The sequence below is a fragment of the Molossus molossus genome, unplaced genomic scaffold (genome assembly GCF_014108415.1).
Source record: "Molossus molossus isolate mMolMol1 unplaced genomic scaffold, mMolMol1.p scaffold_m16_p_2, whole genome shotgun sequence".
NCBI lineage: Eukaryota > Metazoa > Chordata > Mammalia > Chiroptera > Molossidae > Molossus > Molossus molossus.
In genome coordinates, this window is record NW_023425355.1 from 27,226,522 (window position 1) to 27,250,796 (window position 24,275).

A 24,275-nucleotide genomic window follows, 5' to 3' on the forward strand; every position below is an offset into this window, starting at 1 on the left:
GCCTTTCCATTTTGATGATTGTATCTTTTGCTGTGAAGAAGCTTTTGAGTTTGACATAGTCCCATGTGTTTTTTTCTCCTTTGTTTCTGTTGCCTTAGGTGATGTATCAGTGAAAATCCTGCTCTGTATCATGTCGGAAATTTTGTTTCCTACAGTTTCTTTTAGGATTTTTATGGATTCATCAGTCACATTTAAGTCTATTATTCATTTTGAGTTTATTCTTGTGTATGGTGTAAGTTGATGGTCTAGTTTCATTTTTTTGCATGTAGCTGTTCAATTTTCAACACCGTTTATTAAAGAGGCTATCTTTGCTCCACTTTATGCTCTTGCCACCTATTTTACCTCTATTTTAATTCAATATTTTTAACAAATAAGGCATGTTTTAAAGGATCTCAAAATCTGTTCAAGCGGAAAACACATAAAACTACAGTGATACCTCGGTTCTCGAACTCCTCGGTTTTCGACCAAATGGAGATTCGAGAAACTTTTGTCTCGGAATCCGAACAAATATTTGGAACTCGAACTTCCGAGATGGCGTTCATTCGGCCCAGCGCGCCTTGCTTGCGTCATCAGTGTGAGTGCAGAGAGAGTCATGCTTTGTGGAGTCACGCTTTCCTATTGGTTTCATTGCTTCGGTTCTCGAACAATTCGGTTCTCGACCGTCCTCCTGGAACGAATTATGTTCGAGAACCGAGGTATCACTGTAATTATAATGCAGTATAGTAAGTATATTTGAAGTATGAAAAAGGAACAAAAATAGAATAAGGGAAAGAGTTATTAACTCAATGAAACACTAGAGATAAGACCAGGGAAGGGTTTCTGGAACTGATAACACCTAGACAGAATTTTCAAAGCTAAATGGAAATTTTCAAGGTAGGAATGGAAAGGAAGGGAAAGCCATGTACGAATGCCCTTAGTGTGAAAAAAGTAGAGGGTGCTCTGTATCAGTAAAGTATAAAGGAAGCATTGGGGACATGGTATGAGTAATACTGTTGAGGAGGAACCATCTACCACAGTAAATATAGGTTTGTCCATGAGACTGTTCTCATAACTGTCCTTTTTTAAAACCTTTGCCACCAAAGAATTGTACAAAAAATAAAACCATAACTTATATGTCATAAGTTGCATAATCAATTTCCTACATGATCATGTCTGTACACTTAGAAAATTATTTTCCTTCCAGACGTTAGGCTGTGGATGAAGAAATATGTACATACTCTATGGCTCTGCCCAACTGTGAGCCCCAGTTGGTTCCATCTCTATGGAGGAAATTTTCTAAAATCAAGATTGGAGAGATAGGCAGGGTCCAGATGATGAAGTGACTATGATGGCACCATAACTAGCTTTCATTTTATAGACAATAAATAGACATAAAAGAAGTTTAAGCAAGGGAGAGATTATACTTAGATGTGAGTCTTACTACAATTACCTTGAAGGCAAAGATATCAGTGAGGCTTATATAGCTATAGTAAAGGTAACTATTAGAACCTCAACTAAGGCAGCGGCAATTAAAGATGGAGAGAATAAACCATGACCAAGTGGGATTCATCCCAGGGATGCAAGGCTGGTATAGTATTAGCAAATCAATAAATGTGATACACCACATAAATAAAATGAAGAATAAAAACCACATGATCATATCATTAGATGCCAAAAAAGCCTTCGACAAAATCCAGCATCCATATCTGATAAAAACGCTCAACAATGTGGGACTAGAGGGATCATATCTTGACATAATAAAGGCCATATATGAAAGACCTACAGCCAACATCATACTCAAAGGGCAAAAACTAAAAGCATTTCCCTTAAGAACAGAAAGAAGACAAGGATGCCCACTTTCGCCACTCTTATTTAACATAGTACTGGAAGTCTTAGCCACAGCAATCAGACAGGAAGAAAAACTAATTGGATTCGAATTGGAAAGGAGGAAGTGAAACTGTCATTATTCGCAGATCACATGATATGATACTATACATAGAAAACCCCAAAGACTCCATCAAAAATTCACTAGACTTAATAAATGAATTTGGGAAAGTAGCAGGATACAAAATTAACGTCAAGAAATCGATGACATTCTTATACACCAATGATGAACTCACAGAAAGAGAAACTAAGAAAACAATCCGATGTACCATTGCGGCAAAAAAATTAACATACCTAGAAATAAACTTAACCAAATAAATAAAGGGCCTATTTTCAGAAAACTACAGTCATTTAAAAAAGAAATAGGGGAGGATATAAAAAAAGTGGACGCACATACCTTGTTCATGGATTGGAAGAATTAACATAATTAAAATGTCCATACTACCCAAAGCAATCTATTGATTCCATGCAATCTCCATCAAAATACCAATGACATAATTCACAGAACTAGAAGAAATACTTCCAAAGTTCATATGGAACCAAAAAAAGACCTTGAATAGCCACAGCAATCTTGAAAAAGAACAAAGTTGGAGGGATCACATTACCAGATTTCAGGTTATACTACAAAGCCACTATAATCAAAACAGCCTGGTACTCCAGAAGAACAGGCATATAGACCAGTGGAACAGAACGGAGAACCCAGAAATGGACCCAAGGCAATATGCTCAATTAATATTTGACAAAGGTGGCAAGAGCATACAGTGGAGTAAAGACAGTCTCTTTCACAAATGGTTTTGGGAAAATTGCACAGCTACATGCAAAAAAAAAAAAAAAAATGAAACTAGACCATCAACTTATACCATACACAAGAATAAACTCAAAATGGAAAAAAGACTTAAATGTGACTCATGAATCCATAAAAATCCTAGAAGAAACTGTAGGCCACAAAATTTCAGACATCATATGCAGCAGAATTTTTGCTGATACATCACCTAAGGCAACAGAAACAAAAGAGAAAATGAAAACATGGGACTACATCAAACTCAAAAGCTTCTTCACAGCAAAAGATACAATCATCAAAATGAAATTGCTACCCACTGTATGGGAGAGCATAATTGCCAATGATATATCAGATAAAGGGTTAATTTCCTACAAATATAGAGTGCTCATACAAGTGAACAAAAGGAAGACAAAGAACCCCATTAAAAATGGGCAGAGGAACTAAATTGACATCTCTCCAAACCGGACATACAAATTGCTAAGAGACATATGAAAAATGCTAATCATCACTAATCATCAGAGAGATGCAAATTAAAACAAAAATGAGGTATCACCTCACACCTGTCAGAATGGCCGCCATCAACAAATCTTCAAACAACAAGTGTTGGCGAGGGTGTGGAGAAAAGGGGACTGTAGTACACTGCTGTTGGGAATGCAGACTGGTGCAGCCACTATGGAAAATAATATGGTGTTGCCTCAAAAAATTAAAAATTAATCTTCCATTTGACCCAGTGATCTCATTTCTAGGGATATACCCTAAGAAGCCTGAAACACCAATCAGAAAGAATATATGTACCCCCATGTTTGTAGCAGCACTAGTTACAATAGCTAAGATCTGGAAACAGCCCAAATGTCCATCAGTAGATGAATGGATAAAAAAGCGGTGGTACATATACACAATGGAGTACTATGCAGCTGTAAGAAAGAAAGATCTCTTATCCTTTGAGACGACATGGAGGGACCTGTGGAATATTATCCTAAGCAAAACAAGCCAAGCAGAGAAAGACAAATATCACATGATGTCTCTTATTTGTGGAATATAATGAACATAACAGTCTGAGGAACAGAGTAGTCCCAGAGATGTGGAAGTGTGGTACAGACTAACAATCCTCAGAAGAGGGGGTGGTGGGGGAGAGATAAACCACAGAACTTATATGCATGTATGCATGAACAATGGACATGGACAGCAAAGCTGGGGACAGGGCGGGGAGGGGGGAGGGAGAATCAGTGGGGGAAGAAAGAGAAACATCTCTAACAAAAATAAATTAATCAATTAAGTAAATAAATAAAATAAAAGTAAAGATGGAGAGAATAAGATTGCTGAGGTAATTCAGAGGCAAAATTAAATGCAGTTTGTAATTGTTTAGGCATTGGAGTGAACAAGAAGTGGAAGAAATCTAGGATCATTTGGAAGTTTTTAATCTAGAGACTAATCATTATGTCCTTTGGTGAGAGGTAATACAGAATGAAGAGTACATTTGGAAAGGGAGATAATTCAATTTGGTATTTGAGATGCCTGTGTGCTATCTAAGTGGAGATGTTCAGCAGGTTAGATGAACACTCTGGTCTGGAGCCCTAAGGGAGCAGCCTAGGTTAGAGATATGGATTTGAGACTTGTCAAAGAAGATAGCAACATAAGCTAAGGCTTTAACAGTCAACATAGAGAAGAAAGAATGACTTTTAAAACTGTAAGAATTTTTAATCAATAAGACTTAGTGACACCCTAGCAGGTGTGGCTCAGTTGATTGAGTATCATCCTGTGAACCAAAAGGTTGCCAGTTCAATTACTGGTGGGTTGTGGATTTGATCCCGGGTAAATGTGCATATGGGAGGCAACCAATCAATGTTTCTCTCTCACATAGATGTTTCTCTCTCTCTCTTTCTCTCTCTCTCTCTCTCCCTCCCCCTCTCTCTCTTTCACTCTCTCCTCTCCCTTCTTCTTTCTCTAAAAAAAATCAATAAAAACATTTTTTAAATACTTGGTGACTTATTAGATAAAGGCAATGTGGAAAAGAAATTGGAGTCTAGAACAAACCTCAGGTTTCTGGTTTTAGAGTCTGGGTAGATGAAGGTTCCAATGTTGTGGGCTTAATTATGCCCCCCCCCCAATAATTTTACATGTTAAACCCTTAATACTCAGTATCATGTGACTGTATTTGAAGATAGGGCCTTTAAAGAGATTATTAAGGGAAAACAAAGTCCTATAGATGGACCCTAATCCAATATAACTGGTGTTTAGTAAGAAGAGGAATTAGAACACAGACATGAATTGAAGAAGAATGCCATGTGAAAATATAAAAGGCCATCTACAAGGCAAAGTGGGAGGCCTCAAAAGAAACCAATTCTGCTGACACATTGATTTTAGACTTCAAACCTCCGAGATGTGAGAATATAAATTTCTGTTGTTTAAGCCATCTAGTCTGTGGTACGTTGTTATGGCAGCTCTAGTAAACTAATATAGCTGCCAACCTGCCAGCCAAGATTAGGAATATCAGAAAGAAATTGGGGTGAGAGAAGGGGGTATTAAAAAAAAGAGTTTGATGCAGGATATGTTGCATTTGAGATTTCTGAAGAACATCCATGTAGATATATTCAAATGGCTTTAAAATTCAAGAGACAGAATGAGGTTATAAAGATTTATAAATCACTGATACATAAGTGATATTTTAAACTATAGAAGTGAATGAGGTCATCTAAAAAGTTTATATGGAGTGTGAGGTTCATCAGGATAAAACCATAAGGAATATTAACATTAAGGAACAGATTAAGGAAGAGAAACTAGGAAAGGAAAAGAGTCTGAGAGGTAGGATCAAGAGAGAAATAAAACTTATATTTAACCTTTTTAATACCGTTTTTAGTTCTAATTAGTGAGTACATATTGATCTCAGGTCTCAAAGAGCTTTAACATAGTGGAGGAGGCAATACATTATTCATTTCTGACTCTCCAATGTCAAGCACAGTGCCTGATATCTGATATCCCGGCAAAAAAAAAATATTTGTTAAATCAAGTGGAATTGAAATCAGGACTTCATTCCTCTTCTTGTTTTGTTTGCTTCTTTCTGGAGTATGCAGCATGTATTGCCACTGATATTTTCAGTTCATAGTGAAAAATCATTTCAATGTGTCCTAGGCTTGGTTCCTTTCCAAACCAACCCCCAGGACAATAGTTTTCATTATAACCTTCTGTCTTTGCCATTCTGGATTGAATTCTGTGCACAGAAGTTATATACATATATGGGTATATCTATGTAACAAATCGCTGCACAGGATCCCCCTGGGCTCCCTCAAGCTCTGGTATGACATATTTGAGCCATATAAATTCAGCTTCTCCTCTGGCATCTGTTAGCCGACTCACTCGCAACTCCACCTCAGCAGTGGTCTCAGTTCTCTCAAAGCCGGGAAAGAGTACCGTGTGCTGAGAGACCATGGCCAAGAATCCTCCAGAGAACTGTGAGGACTGTCACATTCTAAATGTAAGTTGATTCATATTTTTCTCTTTTGAGCAGAAGTATGGCTGCACAGATTTATTGTATTGCAATGTGAACATTAGAAAGTGAAATCAAAGGTGACTTTGAATTATGGCTTACTATTTTAAGGATTATTGTGTATTGTTTTATTCTCTCTGTTCTTTGCTTAGGCAGAAGCTTTTAAATCCAAGAAGATATGTAAATCACTTAAGATTTGTGGATTGGTGTTTGGTATCCTGGCCTTAACTCTAATTGTTTTGTTTTGGGGGGGCAAGCACTTCTGGCCAGAGACACCCAAAAAAGTAAGTAAATACACATTATGGTCCAATGCTTCTGTTTTGAATTTGGTTAAATTTAATTAGTGATTGACATGTATATTAGTCTAAAAATGAAAGTCATTAAGAATTAAGAGTCATTGAGAGATTAAGAGATCTTTTATTTGCCTAATTATTTTGGTAAAGGAAAATTGTGTTCTCTGTATTTCGGTTAGTAATGATAGGATGTAGAATTACCCATTCTTTTGTAATGCTTGGCTTTAAGGAGTTAAGACTCTTCCTACAAGCAAAAATTTTACTGTAAGAAAATATTTTCCATCTTTCTTTCAATTATCTGGGCAGAAACTGATGGAAAAGTAATTATACCACCACATAAGAAGAAACCACCAGAAATGGTAGCAAAACATTTTCAGGGATTATGTTTCTGACTTTAATGCATCTGCTCTGAGGACAGGCAGCAAATTCCTTTCAGAAGGAGTGATTTTCATACCTGAGTTCACATTTATTTATGACCTAAAAAAATAAACTAGAGCTTTTCAGCTCCTCACCAGCCACAATTGTCACAGTCCTACTGAGATAGTAATGCCACAAGCTAAAAACAAGTGACACTAAGTCATAAATTACAGGTATCTCAGAAAGCTTCTGATATTGGGGCCATTTGGTGAAGCTTGGCTGAGCATTGTAGTTCATATTAGTGTACCTTAGTTATTGTTACCCCCGGGCTCACAAGCAATGGGCAAGTCTAGATGTGAATTAAAGAAAATCAAAATCCCTTCATGCCAACAATTTTCATTTGAAAGAGAATTAATAAATGTACAAGCTACAAGGTGTCAAGATGGTTTTCTGGCTTTGCCACATTTTATTTCCACATGTCGGTTGCTGTTGTTGTTGCTGTTGTTATTAATTTGTTGTCATAAGATGCTTACTTCTATTCAACAACAGATGTAGGGAGTGAAAGGCACAAGTACAGGAGGGAGGATTAGAGACAAAGAGAAAATGGATTGGCATGGACCATTAGGAGCCATAGGAGCAATAGGAGCAGAGAGGAAAGAATATGGATTGATGCAGAAGAAAAGTCGGTGGGGGGAAGAATAGAAAATCAATTGGACAAGTGTCCAAAAACAAAACAACAACAGAGAAGAAAGGCAAAGCCACCTTGAATTCTTCACCTCTGCTGCCATACCCACTTTCATTTAGCCCCAGAAGCTACCTTATTTTAAGTAGTAGGAGGGAGAATGAAGAGCAAAACAGGCTACTTTGTTTGCCTTTATATTTATTCTTTGTTCCAGAAAAATTTCAGGTATCACATAATGCCTGTAGTTAGCTCTTTCTAGATAGATAGATGATGATAGATAGATAGATAGATAGATAGATAGATGATAGATAGATAGATAGATAGATAGATAGATAGATAGATGATAGATTGATGATGATTGATAGATGATAGATGATAGATAGATAGATAGATAGATAGATAGATAGATAGATAGATATAGATGATAGATAATAGATAGAGAGATAATAGATAGGTAGATGATAAATAGATAGATAATCTCTGCTCCCTGCTTCTGAACTATTTACTGTTCATGTGTCTTCCTAGAGAAGTCACCTGTATTCAGTCTAGCAAGATGGGCAAACTAATAGGGATCAGGAAGGAAATAGCAAATGAATAAAAGTGCCAAAATGCATTTCAATCCAATTCTGCTACCACTTAGCTAATTCACAAGGTGATATTCCACCCCACAAATTGAATCTCAGATCCTCCTGAAAATTACAGATGAGTTAGAGGACAATACTTTTGCTCTCCATGTCTATATGTACTTAACTGAGTGCTAGGTAGCTAGCCTTTTTGACCACCTATGCATGTATATCTAAACATGGGAGCAGATGGCCTTTCTTGTTTCATTGTAGTCATTAGTACTGACAATGCTATTTTGAAATAGTTTATTTGTTTTTCCATGTTATTTTGTGTTTCCATGGCAAACTTACCATGTTATTTGCCTCAGTGCAACTATAAATGACTAGGTGGAGACCTTGCTTTTAACTTGCAAGGTGCCAAACTCACTAACAGTGCCCATGCTCCCCTCTGCTTCTGTATTATACCATCTTTGCCTCTCACTCCAGTTCTTTTTTTTTTTCTTTCTGATGGATTATAAACCAATCCTGTGATTTTTCAAACCAAAAGTAAAATCTAGTCAGTGCATGCACAAAAGAGGTGGAGTATACTACTGAATAAAGTTTATCAAGAATCAAATCTCTCATGAAGTAATCCATCTTGGGATTCTCAGAAATGAACAAAGTTATTACAAAGTATGTAATCTTATAAAAGACAATAGATGCCTCCTGGGGCAATCCACCTTGAACCAAGGTTGTTTGTTCTCCATCCCAATGGGGAGTTGCAATTTATTGTATTTAATATTTAAGTCCTGGCCTTCACTGCAGTATCAGACTGGATCCATTGCAACATAAGGAACCAGTTGGAGATGCAAATGGTTCACTCAGCTTACAACTACATTCAATTCCCAGACAAAGAGCCCATGAAGCCATCTATGATCTAATATATATGTCTAATTATTGGATAATACTGCCAATAATCCTGCATCAAAGCTGATTTATGAATCCTAGGAAGAGCAGAGCAGTCAGATTAGTCTTGGAAGAAGATTTGCAGATGAAAAGGATCTGGGTATTTTGCACAAATTAAAGACACCCTCCCCCCACCCCTCATCCCCACCCCCACCACTTGCTTAAGAGCATGACCTAGCAGGAAACAACAGTTAGCATATTAAAAACCAGGCTCTTCTGGACTTTCCCTTACAAAGCTTGTAGGACCTGTGGGGACTATGAGGCCCTTGGTGGAAAAAACTGTTGATGCTGTTGTACTTATAGATGGCAGTGACTTATTTGCTGTCCTGGGGCTTTTTCCAAGCTCTTAGTGTTTGCTACTCTAATCTCCACCACACCTTCTTTTTATTTAGTTTTTCAACATCTGTTTACATACAGTGTTTATTAAACATTCCATATCTAGTGTTGACATTTCCATGCTAGTAAGTCCTCTCTCGCCTTCCATTATGTACTACTTTGGGGTATACAAAAGATTCCAATTCTTGATCCCCAATGGGGACTAAGCCATGCTTGACTCGCTCCCTGTCCTCATACACCTCAGGCGTGAGCACATGTGCATGTGGGTGTGCACACACACACACACACACACACACACATGCCACAGAAAGAAAGGGATAAAAATGAGGTGAAACAAAGAAGAATAACTCTGGGTGTACTGTTGCACTTCCCTATAGGCTAACAGGCCCCCTAAACCACACCCACATATAGGAGCCACTTGAGCTGAATGAAAGCCAGTCCATTGATCTCTTTTTTTTTTCAGCTTTCTTAACAAGCAGAGGGAACCTATTCAGTCTCAGAGATTTTGAAAGAACATTATAAGGAGGCTTCACTTCCAGGCAGAGATTGCACAGGGACTTTGAAGCAGTCATTCTTGCTTAAAACTCCCTGTATTGCACATTTAACTTGAAATAATCAGAAGCCAACTCCCCAGTTAATTAATCCAACATGGAGAAAACAAGTCAGAAAAATCCCAACCCTTAAACTGAACGTTTTCAGATGTAGCACAGACCTTTTATCCTATCTCCTCCAATGCTTTGTAAAATGAGGCAGAAAAATAATGAATTAAATTAATTAAAAGCTATTCTTCCTGCCATATCTAGGAACTTCTTGGTGACTTTAGGGCTGTTTGGAAACCATAAGTTCTAAGGTCCAAACAACAATTAAAAATTTTCCAGGGATATCCCCTGAAATCTACATACTACCAGCATAAAATGAGAAGTGATGATGATCGGTGGGCATCTTTCTGCCCTCCCAACCACCTCAACTGCAGACAACCATTAAAACAGTCTCACTCAGGACTGCAAGCCCAATATCATTCTAGGCTGAAATCATTTGCTCAGAAAAAGCATTTTCTAACTAAATCTGGGTCCAGCTTTCTTGTGCCTATTTCTCTAGCATTGGCCAGAGACCAATTTTTTTCCCTCCTCTTTGAGACACACAGGAGATACAACTTTCCTCCCTGAGTTCTCTGGGCTTTCCTACAAAGCAGTTTGGTGGGTGAAATGTGGGTCTGGAGAAGCATTCATACCCTCAAAGAAAAAGTTGGAGTTGTAGCTGGAATCTCTTTAACAGGATGACTGACCTTCACCAGATGGTGCCATGTCAGCATTTTAAAAGAGAAGACTTCTCTTCATTTTATTTTCCTCCTAAACCATTGTGGGAGAAAGCTCGCTTTTAAATAGAAACTCTCACTGGGCCAGGTCTTGCTCTAGGCTACTCAGGGTCACTCCGATTATGTAGATCAGAATTCTGGCTACTGTGGGCACATTCTTATTCAGTCCCTTCATTCTCCTAAAGCAGCATTTGCCAAGCAACTTGTATGGCACCAGCAAGGAAAGCCTGGGTCTTCAAAGGGAGCTGGCCTTTAGTGGCTAAGAGTGGACTTGGGTTGTAAGGGAAAAGCAACCCAAGTGATCAACAGGTCAACCTGACAGGTATCAGCCCAAATCTCAGCAGAACTGACTTTGTCAGCTATTCAACATTGTATCACAAGGGGTGGGACATAAAGATGAGAACTGAGCCTCTAGAGGCATTTGAAGACTTGCCTAAAGTCACACAACTTGTAAGTGGTAGAGTTGAGGCTAGAACTAGAATCTGGTCTGAGGATTATTTCCACTGTTTTTTCAACTGCATTTAAGAATAATGAATAGGTGGGGGCAGGAGGGAGTAAGGGAAAGCTTCCCAGCCAGCTTGAGTCTGTAGATGAAAGAAATGGTATTTTTCTTGTTGAAAAAGAGGAATGTCTGTGCTGCTTATGCCAATTTTTTTCAGGGCTGAGAACTGGTGATTGAAGATGCAGAAGTCCAACTTTGCATAAGAAACAATCTGTCTGCTCTGTGTTGGTAAAGAAATACCCAGAGGCCCTTTAATTCCCACAGGCTAGGTTGGTAATAATATGATACAATGCATCCCCTTCCCTTCCTTCCAGTATAACACCTGCTAGCCAGCTATTCTGAGCATGTATTTCACCTTTGGAGACTGTACCTCATAAACAGACAGTAAAGGATGAAGGTGGAGAGAAGAGCAGCTAGATTAATCACAGGCTTCAAACAACAAACCTAAGCCAAATTCCTTCAAATCCCTTTCAGGGCAGGCTAAACCCACTTGCCCCCCAAACAGATCCATCACACTCAGGTCTTAGGCAGCTTTACTCTTTATAAAAATCTTTATTTTCTGATCTCAGAGATTGTCACAAATTGAGGCAAGAAAACAGGGCAAATTGTGAAAAGGGGATGTTAGGGCTCATTTGCTGCCTGAGTAGAGGATTTACCTGCACTAGGGAAAGAATTCCTGGGCAGGGAAGAGAAATGAGTTTGTGTTCTCTCCATGTTTTATCAGTGTGGTCTTCTTACATGTCTCACTGCCTGGGCTTAACCATGTACCTCTCTCATTTCACTTCTGAGTCATAGTTTACTCCATTGGCTTCCCTGTCCCACTTCACTGTGTTGGTCCTTATAGTTAAAACCAGCCTTATGTGTGGGTGGGGTAGGAACCTATTCAAGTGGTGCTAGAAGGATGCCTTTGCCCTCCAAATATTTCCTATTCCTGGTGGCACTGTGCTTAAAATTCACAAGTGATTCATTCCTTTAAGTATTGCACTCAACTATTTTAACAGACAAATACCTGTAGCTAACATCTTAGTATAAAATCATTTGTAAGACTGATTTTTTTTTTTTAACCTGAGATAAGACACCTGAAGCACCACAAGATTCCTAGATGTCTAGACAGGAGACAACAGGTTATAAGGAAATGGTAAGAGGGGGAAGGATTAGGAGGGTACAGAGTACACAGGATATAAAAAGAACAGGAAAGGGAAGCTAGAAACACCTTCTTAGATTAACCTTCCCAATCTGCCAATTTGGCAGAGTGTACTCATCCTACTCTGTCCTTGCTCTGGCCTTCCTGGAATAAAACAGTTGGGAGCACTCTGAGATGAGCTACTGGGAGCCCACTCACACCTTTCTCAGGCCAACCATCCTGTCTCTGTTTTACTTTGCACCTGGAGAAAACAAAAGCATATATTCCTTCATCTCCAGAAAGACCCTCAGCCCCTAAGCCAGTGAACTTAGTAGAGAGAAAATTACTTCTGAGGCCAAAGGCATGAACTCAATCTTCATATGGTCCAGTGAAGCTTGCATAGCCATTACCCGGGCAATGTGCTCCACTGGGACCCGGACGAGACAGTATGTCTGGATTTGCTCAAACTCACCCCCAAAGAGTCCAAAATGAGACACCAGCATCATCTTCCTAGACAAAAGATAGTCTGTTCCAAAAGAACACCTTTGATAGTAGAATTCCATCTGGGTGAATAGCTCCCCACTCTGCCCAGGATCCACACATAAATGAAGTCATTCTGATCCCACTCTATTTAGCAACCTACCATTGTTAACAACAACAGTAACAAAAAAAGCCAACAAGCTGGTTAATAATACAATCAGAATAGACCCCTTCTCCTCCACCAAAAACAAAACAAAGTAAAACAAAACTCTCTGAAGGAATGTTGAAAATAATCAAGATCTGCTGAGCTTGGCGGTTTCCAATAGTTTTCATCTAGCAAGGTGTCCAAGTGAAGTGCATTGCCAACAATGCAGGAAAACTCATTCCACAAAAGTACACTCAAATTCTAAATGTCACCAGTATGGTTCCATAGTCTTCTATGAGTGATTGAAAATACAGCCTGTATTTTCTCTTTTGCCCAGGTAGGCAGCCTTCCAACATCCCCAAGTCTCTAACCTCATTTTTCCATGCAATAATCCATCAGTAGTGCTACTGATGAAACAAACACCCTACCCCATCCCCAGTGACTAGTGGTGTCGACATTTGTCTCAACAATGGATAGTATTTCTAAAAAAATTCTCCCCTGTTGGGATATCTGACAAGACTGAAACTGAAGTAGATGCCTCTCTCCTCTTCTTAGGTCAGGCCAACTGAGAGCTCAATTTGTTGCCATAGGTAGAAATTTCTCAAGCTGGCTGCAGAGCTGGAACTGAGGACATATTTATAACTAGAAGCAAATAACAAGCCAAAAGGAATTTGCTACCTGTCACAAACCAGGCCAGACTTCCTGAGTTAACTCTGCAGTTGCTGGAAGATTCTAAATACTGTTTTCCTTTCTCTTTTAAAATGTGGTCTCTTAGAAATCTTTGCCAATGCCCAAAATCTCTCTTTAAGAAGATGAGAAATTGCCATTGGTGGGAAAAACATATTCAACAAATACAAGTGCTGGCCATTTCCAAGGCACTGTAGGGTTATTAAGAGGTAAAGGACATTGTCTCGTTCTCCTATTCAGCAACTACACAAACATTTCACGCTTGAAGTAACATTGTTTCTACAAACCCTTCCAACTTGTTTTTCTACTTGAGTTATGGAAAATGTAACCAGGTCAAACTAACATTCAGGCACAGATATGGGCAGACATTAAAAAACAACCTAAACCAGTGCAAGCTGTAAATGGCTGCCACTTGGAATCATATCATTAGAAAGCAACATTTGCTCTGTAGATGACTTGCTTTTTCAGGCTTTTAGTTCACACACACAAAAAAAATTGTAAGTTTTTTTTTTTTTTTTTGTAAGGAAAAATGAGCATAAAGAAACTCGATAGCTGGTCTCCTGACAAAAGGGATAAGATAGACTTCCACATGGCACCATCAGGTCTGGCCTGGTTTGTGACAAGGAACAAATTTCTTTAGGCTTGTAATTTGCTTTTGGCTATAAAAATGTCCTCAGTTATCAGTAATGGGCTTACTCCTAAACTGGGACACTCTGTAGGACTCATTTTCTTGGTCCTTAGAAAGAGGATTGCCTCTCCTAGAGAGCAGGAGAGAGTCCAGGGTTTTGTTTCAACCATTCAAGAATGACTTGATAAGCAACTTTTCCATGGAACCTTCCTTGGGAGACTCCATATCACTTAGTCTTAGTGCAAGGCACTTGACACAGTTGTTGAATTCTATATATAGGAGATTCTGTAGAACTTGGAACCAACTAAATCAGGTTTGACAAACAGAATTCAGGAATATACTAAAGGGGGTTGGTTAGCTCATAAAAGAGGTTAGAGGAAGACAATAAATGTTTCCTGGTGTTTAAAGGAAGCAGTTGAGGCAAGGGTAAGATTAATACTTAAAATTGGCCAAGGAGAATGTTTTTCAGATTCTAAAGAGACTGTAGAATCGATATTAAAGCCCTGGAGAGATAAGGAGATAAAGAACAATACCTAACTTTTCTAAATGGGTTCAAATTTTTTCTCAGCCCTAATGAATTTCAAGGGGAGTGAGAGGTGACCTTTAAGCACTTAGAGAGTAAAGTAGTAGCTTAAAGGAACACCACAGGTTTAGATGATCTCTCTGCTCAACACAAGAGGAAGTACTTTACAGGCTGTTTTGCAAAATATCATTTACTATTTGTTGGAATTTTTAGTAATTAGTTCAGCAACTTGGCTTTAATACAAAATATTGGCCCTAAAGAGATCCCGGTATCAGCCCCTGGGCCGAAAAGCACCTCACTTTAATCTCAAGTCTCAGAAAATTCCCAATGGCAATCTGCTGAGATGGCACTTCACTACAAAGACTCTGGAAAGAAAAGGAGCCCCAGATATTACCCAATTAAAGTGTCATGTGAAGGGACACACTGAGTATCTTAGATCTTGTTTTCCTCTGTTCTCCCAGACATATGACATGGAGCATACTTTCTACAGCAACGGAGAAAAGAAGAAGATTTACATGGAAATTGATCCTGTGACCAGAACTGAAATATTCAGAAGTGGAAATGGCACGGATGAAACATTGGAAGTACATGACTTTAAAAATGTAAGTTGGGTCCTGGCTGGTTTGGCTCTGTGGTTACAATATCAGCCTGTGGACCGAAGGATCTTGGGTTCAATTCCAGTCAAGAGCATGTACCTGCATTCCAGGTTTGATCCCCAGCCCTGGACAGGGTAGTGTGGGAGGCAACCAGTCAATATGTGTCTCTCACATAAATGTCTCCCCTCCCCCTCACTCACTCTCTCTAAATATCAATGAAGAAAGATCCTCAGGTGAGGATATTTTCCCCCAAAGTCTTCCCACTTAAAATATTAGAAAATTCTAGTTGAGTTAAATATACCCTGTAGCCTTCATTTAATCTATAGGACAAAGCTTTCTCTTGGAATTCAAATTTTGCCAGTTTAGGGCTCTGACAGACAATGGAACTCGTTAATTGTGGCTATTTCAGGAGGTGTTTGCTTTTTGTGTGTGTATTTTTTGTTTGTTTGTTTGTTTTATAGGGATACACTGGCATCTACTTTGTAGGTCTTCAAAAATGCTTCATCAAAACTCAGATCAAAGTGATTCCTGAATTTTCTGAACCAGAGGAGGAAATAGATGAGGTATGTAAGAATAATAGTGACAGCAAAAGCCATCATTTATTGAGTGATAACTATGTGCCAGACATTGTACTAAACATTTGATTCTTACTTGGACCCTATATAGGTACTATTTATTATCCCCATTTTCAGATGAAGAAACTGGGACTCAGAATCAAAAAATGACTTTCCCAAGGTCATACAAATAGAAGCATAGGAGCAGATTGAGATCTTGAACTCGGGCCTTTCAAAAAAAATAATAAGCTTGTGTTTTTAGATGCAACACTGTACTTTTTTAACAGTGTAGCCATTAACATTATGTGCCTTTGCTCCCAAAACAAAGATTTCTAGTAAAAGGTGTGAGCAGTAGAACAAAATCAATCTTGCCTAAGATAAAGTCCTAAAAAGAAAAGTTCCAAGGCCACTGAGGATACTTGCCACCTTTGTCACACTGTAACATTCATGTATTTTAAAGATTTCAGTTCATTCACCATACCATTTTATGCTAGGCTGCTAATGGAATAATTCACATTTAATTTCACTAGGAAAGGCAAAAGCAAAGAAGGCGAGAACTACTGTGTAATACAATTTCTTTGAAAACACATTGCTAGGCCAGGGTACTGGTGCAATTGAATGGTCCCTAAAAGGCTAGTGGAAGATGCAGGATTATTGCCTAAAATATAGTCATCAATAAAGCCCTTGAGGCTCTTAATTTTTCCCTCATATTTTGTCTGCAATTACAGTATATTGCTATCAGTGGAGGAAGAAGGGACACATTAACTAAGGCCATACTGTAACGGCATACCCCCACTGTAGCCAGGAAGAAACAAATGTTTATTTGGTTTGGTTGGTTTTGTTTTAGAGTTTAACTAGTAAATCTAAAGTGAGATTGTGGTGATGACACAGTATATACAGTGGCCTGTCTATATACTATAAATTGCTCTTTTTCTTCTCTCTCTCCCCTGTTCTTCTTCACTTTTCTCCTACCCACTCTCTCCATCTTAATTCTCATATACCCATTTACCTTTTCCCTTTCCCATTTTCTTTTCTTATTTTTGTGGTGGTGAGATGGGGTGGGGAGTACGTTTTCTTCTTCCTTACACAAGTCTCAGAGGTTTTATTGGCTCCCATGGACAGCTACTGGTCTCCTCATGGCCAGAGAAGGTACAGACCCTTAGTGCTAGAATTTCTAAGAAAAGAAAGATTTCCTAAGGTCTATGGTAGTAAAATTTTTGGAGACTTTTAAAAATAAGTATAAGTTAAGTGCATCTGAGGAACAGAACAACTTTTAGGATATTAGAATTACTATAGGAGGCAAAGGTACGGTGAAAGGAGAATAAATAGAATATAAAGCTAATTTATCCAATATCATATGCTGCTTTTTACAGAAAATAATATAAGATTTTTAATAAGGCCAGCCAGCAATTAAAGCCCAAACTGACACAACAGGATTTTTTGTGTGGGGGGGGATAAAGGTAAGACCTATAATGTTTCATTTTGGCCATAATTTATTCTTCAGTTAATTTTGCCAAATCTTTTAAATAGTACAAGTATTTATCTCATGATAGCAATATTACTTTATCTTCAAGAAAAACCTATTTTTTATAGTCAGTGTGCAGATTTTTTTATGAGACAAATTTGTGGTCCTGAATGACAAAAAACCACTTATTCTGTATTTCCCTCACCTCTGTATTCGTGGTTTGTGCATGTTAAACATGCAGAGCAGGTATAAAAATAGCACTGATTTTGCTAGCAAAGCTAGTCAGCATACCAACCTCATTTAATACAGTCCCTTTCAATGCCTCCCAAGATCTTTACAGACTCAAGGGCAAAGGAACTAATACTTGAAAGTTTTAAATTACTAGGGAAAAATTGTACAAAGCCAGATTTCACAGAATAAATAAAAACACTGAAATCATAAAGCTAGAACAAAAGAGAAAAGGAAAAGCCTTATTAAGACTAGGGGGACACATTTATAAGACATCTCCCTTAGGCATTTCTAGGACTCAGGAGGAGGAGAAGCATACCTTATCTTGAGCCTGAAATGCAAAAATTGAGTTATAAAGTCACTTAGACAATGTACTTCTCCTTTGAAATAGGCGCCTTTACAAAACGAGTTACCAGCCCTGGCCGGTTTGGCTCAGCGGTTAGAGCATCGGCCTGCGGTCCGGAGAGACCCGGGTTCGGTTCCCGCTAAGGGCATGTACCTCGGTTGCAGTTTGTCCCTGGCCCTGGTTGGTTGTGCGGGTGGCGACCACTCGATGTGTCCCTTTCACATCGATGTTTCTCTCTCTCTCTGTTCCTCTCTCTCCCTCCCACTCTATCTGAACAAAGAATGGAAAAATGTCCTCGGGTGAGGATGATAAAAAAAAAAAAAAAAAAGAGCTACCACAGGACTTCTGAGACTATTATATTGATAAAAATTCTATATACATATTTTTCAGATTTACATTGTATAGGGCAATAGTGCTAAGGCTGGATATAAATACTAACCAAAAAGAATCGCAACTATTCTTCTGTATGATTTTTTGCTACTATAGCTTTTTTTCCCCACTTCCTTCCTAAGTCCTATCTCCAATAGAATATAAGGTCCTTGAAGTCAAGGATTGTGTGGCACATTTCTTTGTATCTCAGTTCATAGCCCATGGTAGGTACTCAATATATGCTCTGTATTGATGATGACATTTACAAATACTTTCTTCTCTCTACATAAAACATTGAGGAATATCCATCATAAAAACCTGGCTTAAACTAGGTATATTAGGTTTTCTTCCCCCCCTTTTTAATGCAATTTTTATTGATTTATTTTTGTTACAGATGTTTTTTCTCCCCCCCCCCCACAGACACCCTCGTCCAGATTGTCTCCGCCCCACAAACACACAACATTGTTGTCTATATCCATTTGTTACGCATACATGCATAGAAGTTCTTTGGTTTATCTCATCCCTTCCCCCTGCCTCCCTCCTCTGAAGTTTGTCAGTCTGAACCATACTTCTTTCTGTGTCTCTGAGACTATTTTGTTCATCAGCTTATTTTGTTTATTTTATTCCACAGATAAGTGAGATCATGTGGTGTTTGTCTTTCTCTGATTGGCTTGTTTCACTTAGTATAATACTCTCCAGGTCCCTCCAGGTCATCTCAAAGGATGAAAGATCTCTCCTTCTTACAGCTGCATAGTGTTCCATTGTGTATATGTACCAGAGCACTTTTATCCACTCGTTAATTGATGGACACTTGGGCTGTTTCCAGATCTTAGCAATTGTAAATAGTGCGGCTATGAACATAGGGGTACATATACTCTTTCTGATTGGCATTTCAGGCTTCTTAGACTATATTTCTAGAAGTGGGATCACTGGGTAAAATGGCAGTTCAATTTTTAATTTTTGAGGAAACACCTTATTGTTTTCCATAGTGGCTGCACCAGTCTGCATTCCCACCAGCAGTGCACTAGAGTCCCCTTTTCTCCACACCCTCGCCAACACTTGTTGTTTGATGCTTTATTGATCGCAGCCATTCTGGCAGACATCACATGCAGCAGAATTTTCACTGATACAATGCCTAAAGCAAGAGAAACAAAGGAAAAAATTAATACATGAGATTCCATCAAACTAAAAAGCTTCTGTACAGCAAAAGAAACAAGCATCGAAATGGAGAGGGAACCCACTATATGGGAGAATATCATTGCCAATGATACATCAGATAAGGGGTTCATTTCCAAAATATATAGAGTACTCATACAACTCAACAAAAGGGAGACAAAGAATCTAATTAAAAAATGGGCAGAGGACCTAAATAGACACCTTTCTAAATAGGACATACAAATGGCCAAGAGACATATGAAAAAATGCTCAGTGTCACTAATCATCAGAGAGATGCAAATTAAAATGACTATGAGGTCTAATAGTCATTTTTCTACCATTGGGGGTGGGGGGGAATGTTTGTCCTTAACAACATCCATCCCTCTTAGAGGGAAAGGGGCCACAAATGTATTTGAATGTAATGATAAATAAATAAATAAATAAATAAATAAATAAATAAATAAATAGTTGTGGGGAAATATTGAAGCCCCAAAGATAAGGAGTAAGAACTAGGTATTATCGAAGTAAGAAAGGTCCAAACCTATAAGAATTTTTATGAGTCCATTTGAGTCAAACTGATGACAATTTCTAGGAAGAAAAATCTCAACAGGTTGAGAAAATGCTCCAGAAAATGGCAGTTTTGCACCTTATTTTATACATTACAATCAAAGGAGGAGGCATAAGGGGTTGCATGAAATCCATTGGTGACAATGGGGGGAACCTCTGGAATTCGATAAAAAGTAAAACAAATAGACACATACTTTTTACATTGGTGGGTACAGGATAGTTAAGAGTCAACAATTAATATGATAGCAATAACAATGAAAGTGTTTTTTTGTTTCTCCTTTGTTGTGAGATTGTGCCCTGAGGGGTCTGGTAAAAGAAAATTACCCTGACATTCCAAAAGTACGTTATCATAGACACAAAAATTAAATGGACAGACTCAGCTAAGGTAAAGATTGACCTTTGTCAAGGACACTACCAGCCTAGGAGAAGAATACTCAACATGACTGGCTTTTAATTAGGAAGCTTTCATTTCAAACCATTCTATGTGGTTACTTTAGGTCTCTGAGTTTGTAAGGCCCACCATGCAGGTCTCCCCTGTGCTTGTCAGGTTTAGTATGTGGCCCCTTGTTCATACACAGTATACAACACAACTACTTCCAATACTAGAAACTGAGGAGAAGGCAGCATTCTTGACAATATAAAAAAGGCTACCTAAAGGAAAACACTCAATGAGACACACTCTGTGAGACAAACTCTAAGCATCTAGAATGAAGGAGTTAAATAATGTTAAGGCCTGTCAAACCACAAGCTGGAGTTGAATTTAAAACAAAAGGACATCTTTTTCACTCCACCTAACTATTATTAACATGCAAATCTTGTAAAACCAAATTATTAGTTTTGGTTCCTATTTCACTGATCTCCCCAGTTTAAATTAAGGCAGTTTTTTCACTTTCAGATCAAATCCTGTTTACAACACTAGTTGCAAACCTAAAACAAGGCAGGCACTCACAACATCCATTAAAAAGAGAGAAAACAAATAAACGTAAATCACTAGAGATTCCAGAAGCCCCAATTAAAACATACATGGCCTAATGGGAGGTCCCAATATTGATGGAGATCTTTCCTGACTTTAAATGAAATGGTAGCAGAGAAGGCTCCTGTTTCAATGAGCAACCTTACTGTTAGAAAGAGGGATTGGTTGTTAATTCTCTCAAGGGCACCAGACCTGGTTCACTGGCAGGCCTGTGATGGAAATTGTTATTCAGACTCAAAATACAGGTGTGTGTGTGTGTGTGTGTGTGTGTGTGTGTGTGTGTGTTTTCAGTATCCCGTAATGTCTCACTCATTTTATTAATTTCTCTGAACTACTTACTATCTTCTCTCAGAATGAAGAAATTACCACAACTTTCTTTGAACAGTCAGTGATTTGGGTCCCAGCAGAAAAGCCTATTGAAAACCGAGACTTTCTTAAAAATTCAAAAATTCTGGAGATTTGTGATAATGTGACCATGTATTGGATCAATCCCACACTAATAGCAGGTATGGCCGCCGCCTCCTCCTCCTCCTCCTCCTCCTCCTCCTCCTCCTCCTCCTCCTCCTCCTTTTTCCAAAGTCAGTAACAGGTTAATGTTTCCAGCATTCAGAGACTACATTTCTAGGAAAACAATTTATCTGCTTATAACTTCTTAAATGAAACTGTATATGCTGACTGCCAGTGAGGAAAGAATTTTTCACAGCCAAGTTATAAATCAGATAAATTAATGCAGACAGGCTTTTAAATGTCCCAGCAAAGGCAACACCACCCTAATAAGACCAATGGTAGCAAAATGCTAATCTGTCTTTCTTAGCACATATATATTTATTGCAGTTGGGATACCAGAATATTGCTCAAACCACTGTGTGTTCAACCCAATACCAGGGGAGAGAAGAGCCCAACAATGCTCTGTTGTCTCAAGAAAGATTCTCTATGTCAAATGGTGGCATTCCCTCCAGATGATAAGACAATCATTGCACTACAAATGTCTTTGTGGCTGTTTTAGGAATCACTATAAAGGTAATTGAGGGCTAGAAGTCCAGAGTAGAAGAGACCAGCTCTCAACTTCCAGTTAGCCCATAGAGAAGACAAAGGTTTCTGGATATCTTTTTCTGCCCAGCTAACATTAGAACTTGGCCTCCCTTATTCTGTACAGCATAGATTACTGTATTACCCAAGAGGAGCCACTCTAACCTCTGCAGGTATCAATTGGTACTCTCGTGCCTTAAAAAAAAAAAAAAAAAAAAAAAAAAGGCATCTAAATGCAATGTGGTATCCTGGATTGGATGCTAGAATTTCTGCTTTAGCATTCTTTTACTAAAGAACATTAATGGAAATAATGATGGACTCTGAATAAAGTCTGTAGTTTAGTTAATAGTATTGTAGCAATGCTAATTTCTTAGTTTTTATCACTGTGTTATGGTTATGTAAGATGATAACATTAGGGGACTGGGTGAAAGGTATACAGGAACTCTGTACTATATTTGCAACTGTTCTGTGAATCTAAGATTATTTCTAAAAAGAAAGTTTAAAGATATTTAAAACAGGACACCCTGGCCAGTTTGGCTCAGTGGTAGAGTGTTGGCCCACGGACCAATGACTCAAGGGTTCAATTCTGGTCAAGGGCACATACCTCAGTTGCAGTTTGTCCCCAGCCCTGGTCGGGTTGTGTAGGAGGCAACCAGTCGATGTGGCTCTATCACATCAATGTTTCTCTATGTCTTTCTCTCTCTCCCTCCCTCCCACTGTATCTGATGATAAATAGAAAATATCCTCAGGTAAGAAATAAATAAAAAATATTTCAAACAGGAAAGAGAAGGGAAGAGGGGCGATGACAGAGGATACCAAATCAAATCAGACAACATAAACATATTAGTTCCTACCATGGGTAAAATCATTTTGGAAGGCACAGAGGTCCCCTGTCCTCAGTTTCTAATTTAGCATGCTAATGAGGCAAAGCAGTAAGTGTTTGATGCCAAATGAGGAAACTGGAGGTCTGTTTACATGGGAATAGTCAATTTGTTTTGGGAAATCTCCTTAAAATATCAGCTGAAAGAGCTTGGAAAAGTGGTTCATGCATGCTTAAATGATGACAGTGAGAAGACACAGGGAAAATCTCTACCCCTAAATGCTACTCTCCCAATAATTTCTTTCAGAAAATTTTCAAAAGCAGTTGTATCTCAACTTTGTATTTATTACCTTAGTTTCAGAGTTACAAGACTTTGAAGAGGATGGTGAAGATCTTCACTTCCCTACCACTGAAAAAAAGGGCATTGAACAAAATGAGCAGTGGGTGGTCCCTCAAGTGAAGATGGAGAAGACCCGTCATGCCAGACAAGCAAGTGAAGAAGAACTTCCAATAAATGATTATGTGAGTTATGTTCTTGTTTTCTTGTTAGAGGAAAAACAAAGCCCTCAAAAACTCACTATCCCTCAGATCAAAGTCATTGATGGGAGAATGATCACTGTTTTAACAAAAAAAAAATATTTTAAAAACGTGGAATCCCCAGGAGCCTCATTTCAAAATCAATCTTGATCTCTATTGTGAATCTCCATGATCAGGCTAAGAAACTTAATTTCTCACCAGTCCCCAACTCATATAGTCTTATAGTCCTCCCCTGCTTGGTGGACCTCTTCCTAGTGAACCTTCCCTTACAACACTGGCTTCTTCTTCTTTCAGACTGAAAATGGAATAGAATTTGACCCCATGCTGGATGAGAGAGGTTATTGTTGTATTTACTGCCGTCGAGGCAACCGCTACTGCCGCCGCGTCTGTGAACCTTTACTAGGTTACTACCCATATCCCTACTGCTACCAAGGGGGGAGAGTTATCTGTCGTGTCATCATGCCTTGCAACTGGTGGGTGGCTCGCATGCTGGGGAGGGTCTAGTAGCAAGTTTGAGCCCATCGCTTAAACTTAAAGCAGCCAACATATACTAAATGCATGCTATTCAATGAATTTCTGCCTATGAGGCATCTGGCTCCTGGTAGCCAGTACTCCAGAATTACTTGTTAGTAATTCCTCTCTCATGTTCTAATAAACTTCTACATCATTGTCAATGGCCTGATTGCTGCTGAACACACTGAGTAAGTGTTTGCTAAGAATATTTTCTGCAACTGAGATGAAGCAGATGTGTTTAACATGGATGACAACAATGGAAACTTGCATTTCATCAGGTTTGGGGAGTAGGAAAAGGCAAAGCATAAAAATTCTTAAATACTATATTTTACTGTGCTGTATTGAGAATGTAGAAATGAGAGGCTTATGATAAAATGTCCCCATAACTAATGCATAAAAACTTGTCTTTTTGTGCA

The 24,275-nt window shown here is 38.5% G+C and overlaps 1 protein-coding gene across 1 annotated transcript; it reads left to right on the plus strand.

The window, feature by feature from the left end:
• Window positions 1-5,884: 5,884 nt before the first annotated feature.
• TNMD (tenomodulin) lies at window positions 5,885-24,014 on the plus strand. The gene is made up of 7 exons (XM_036271369.1): window positions 5,885-6,116; window positions 6,281-6,412; window positions 15,169-15,309; window positions 15,765-15,866; window positions 21,313-21,466; window positions 23,165-23,331; window positions 23,641-24,014. The coding sequence occupies exons 1-7, from the start codon at window positions 6,069-6,071 to the stop codon at window positions 23,848-23,850; spliced, it is 954 nt and encodes a 317-aa protein (XP_036127262.1). The 5' UTR covers window positions 5,885-6,068; the 3' UTR covers window positions 23,851-24,014.
• Window positions 24,015-24,275: the final 261 nt, after the last annotated feature.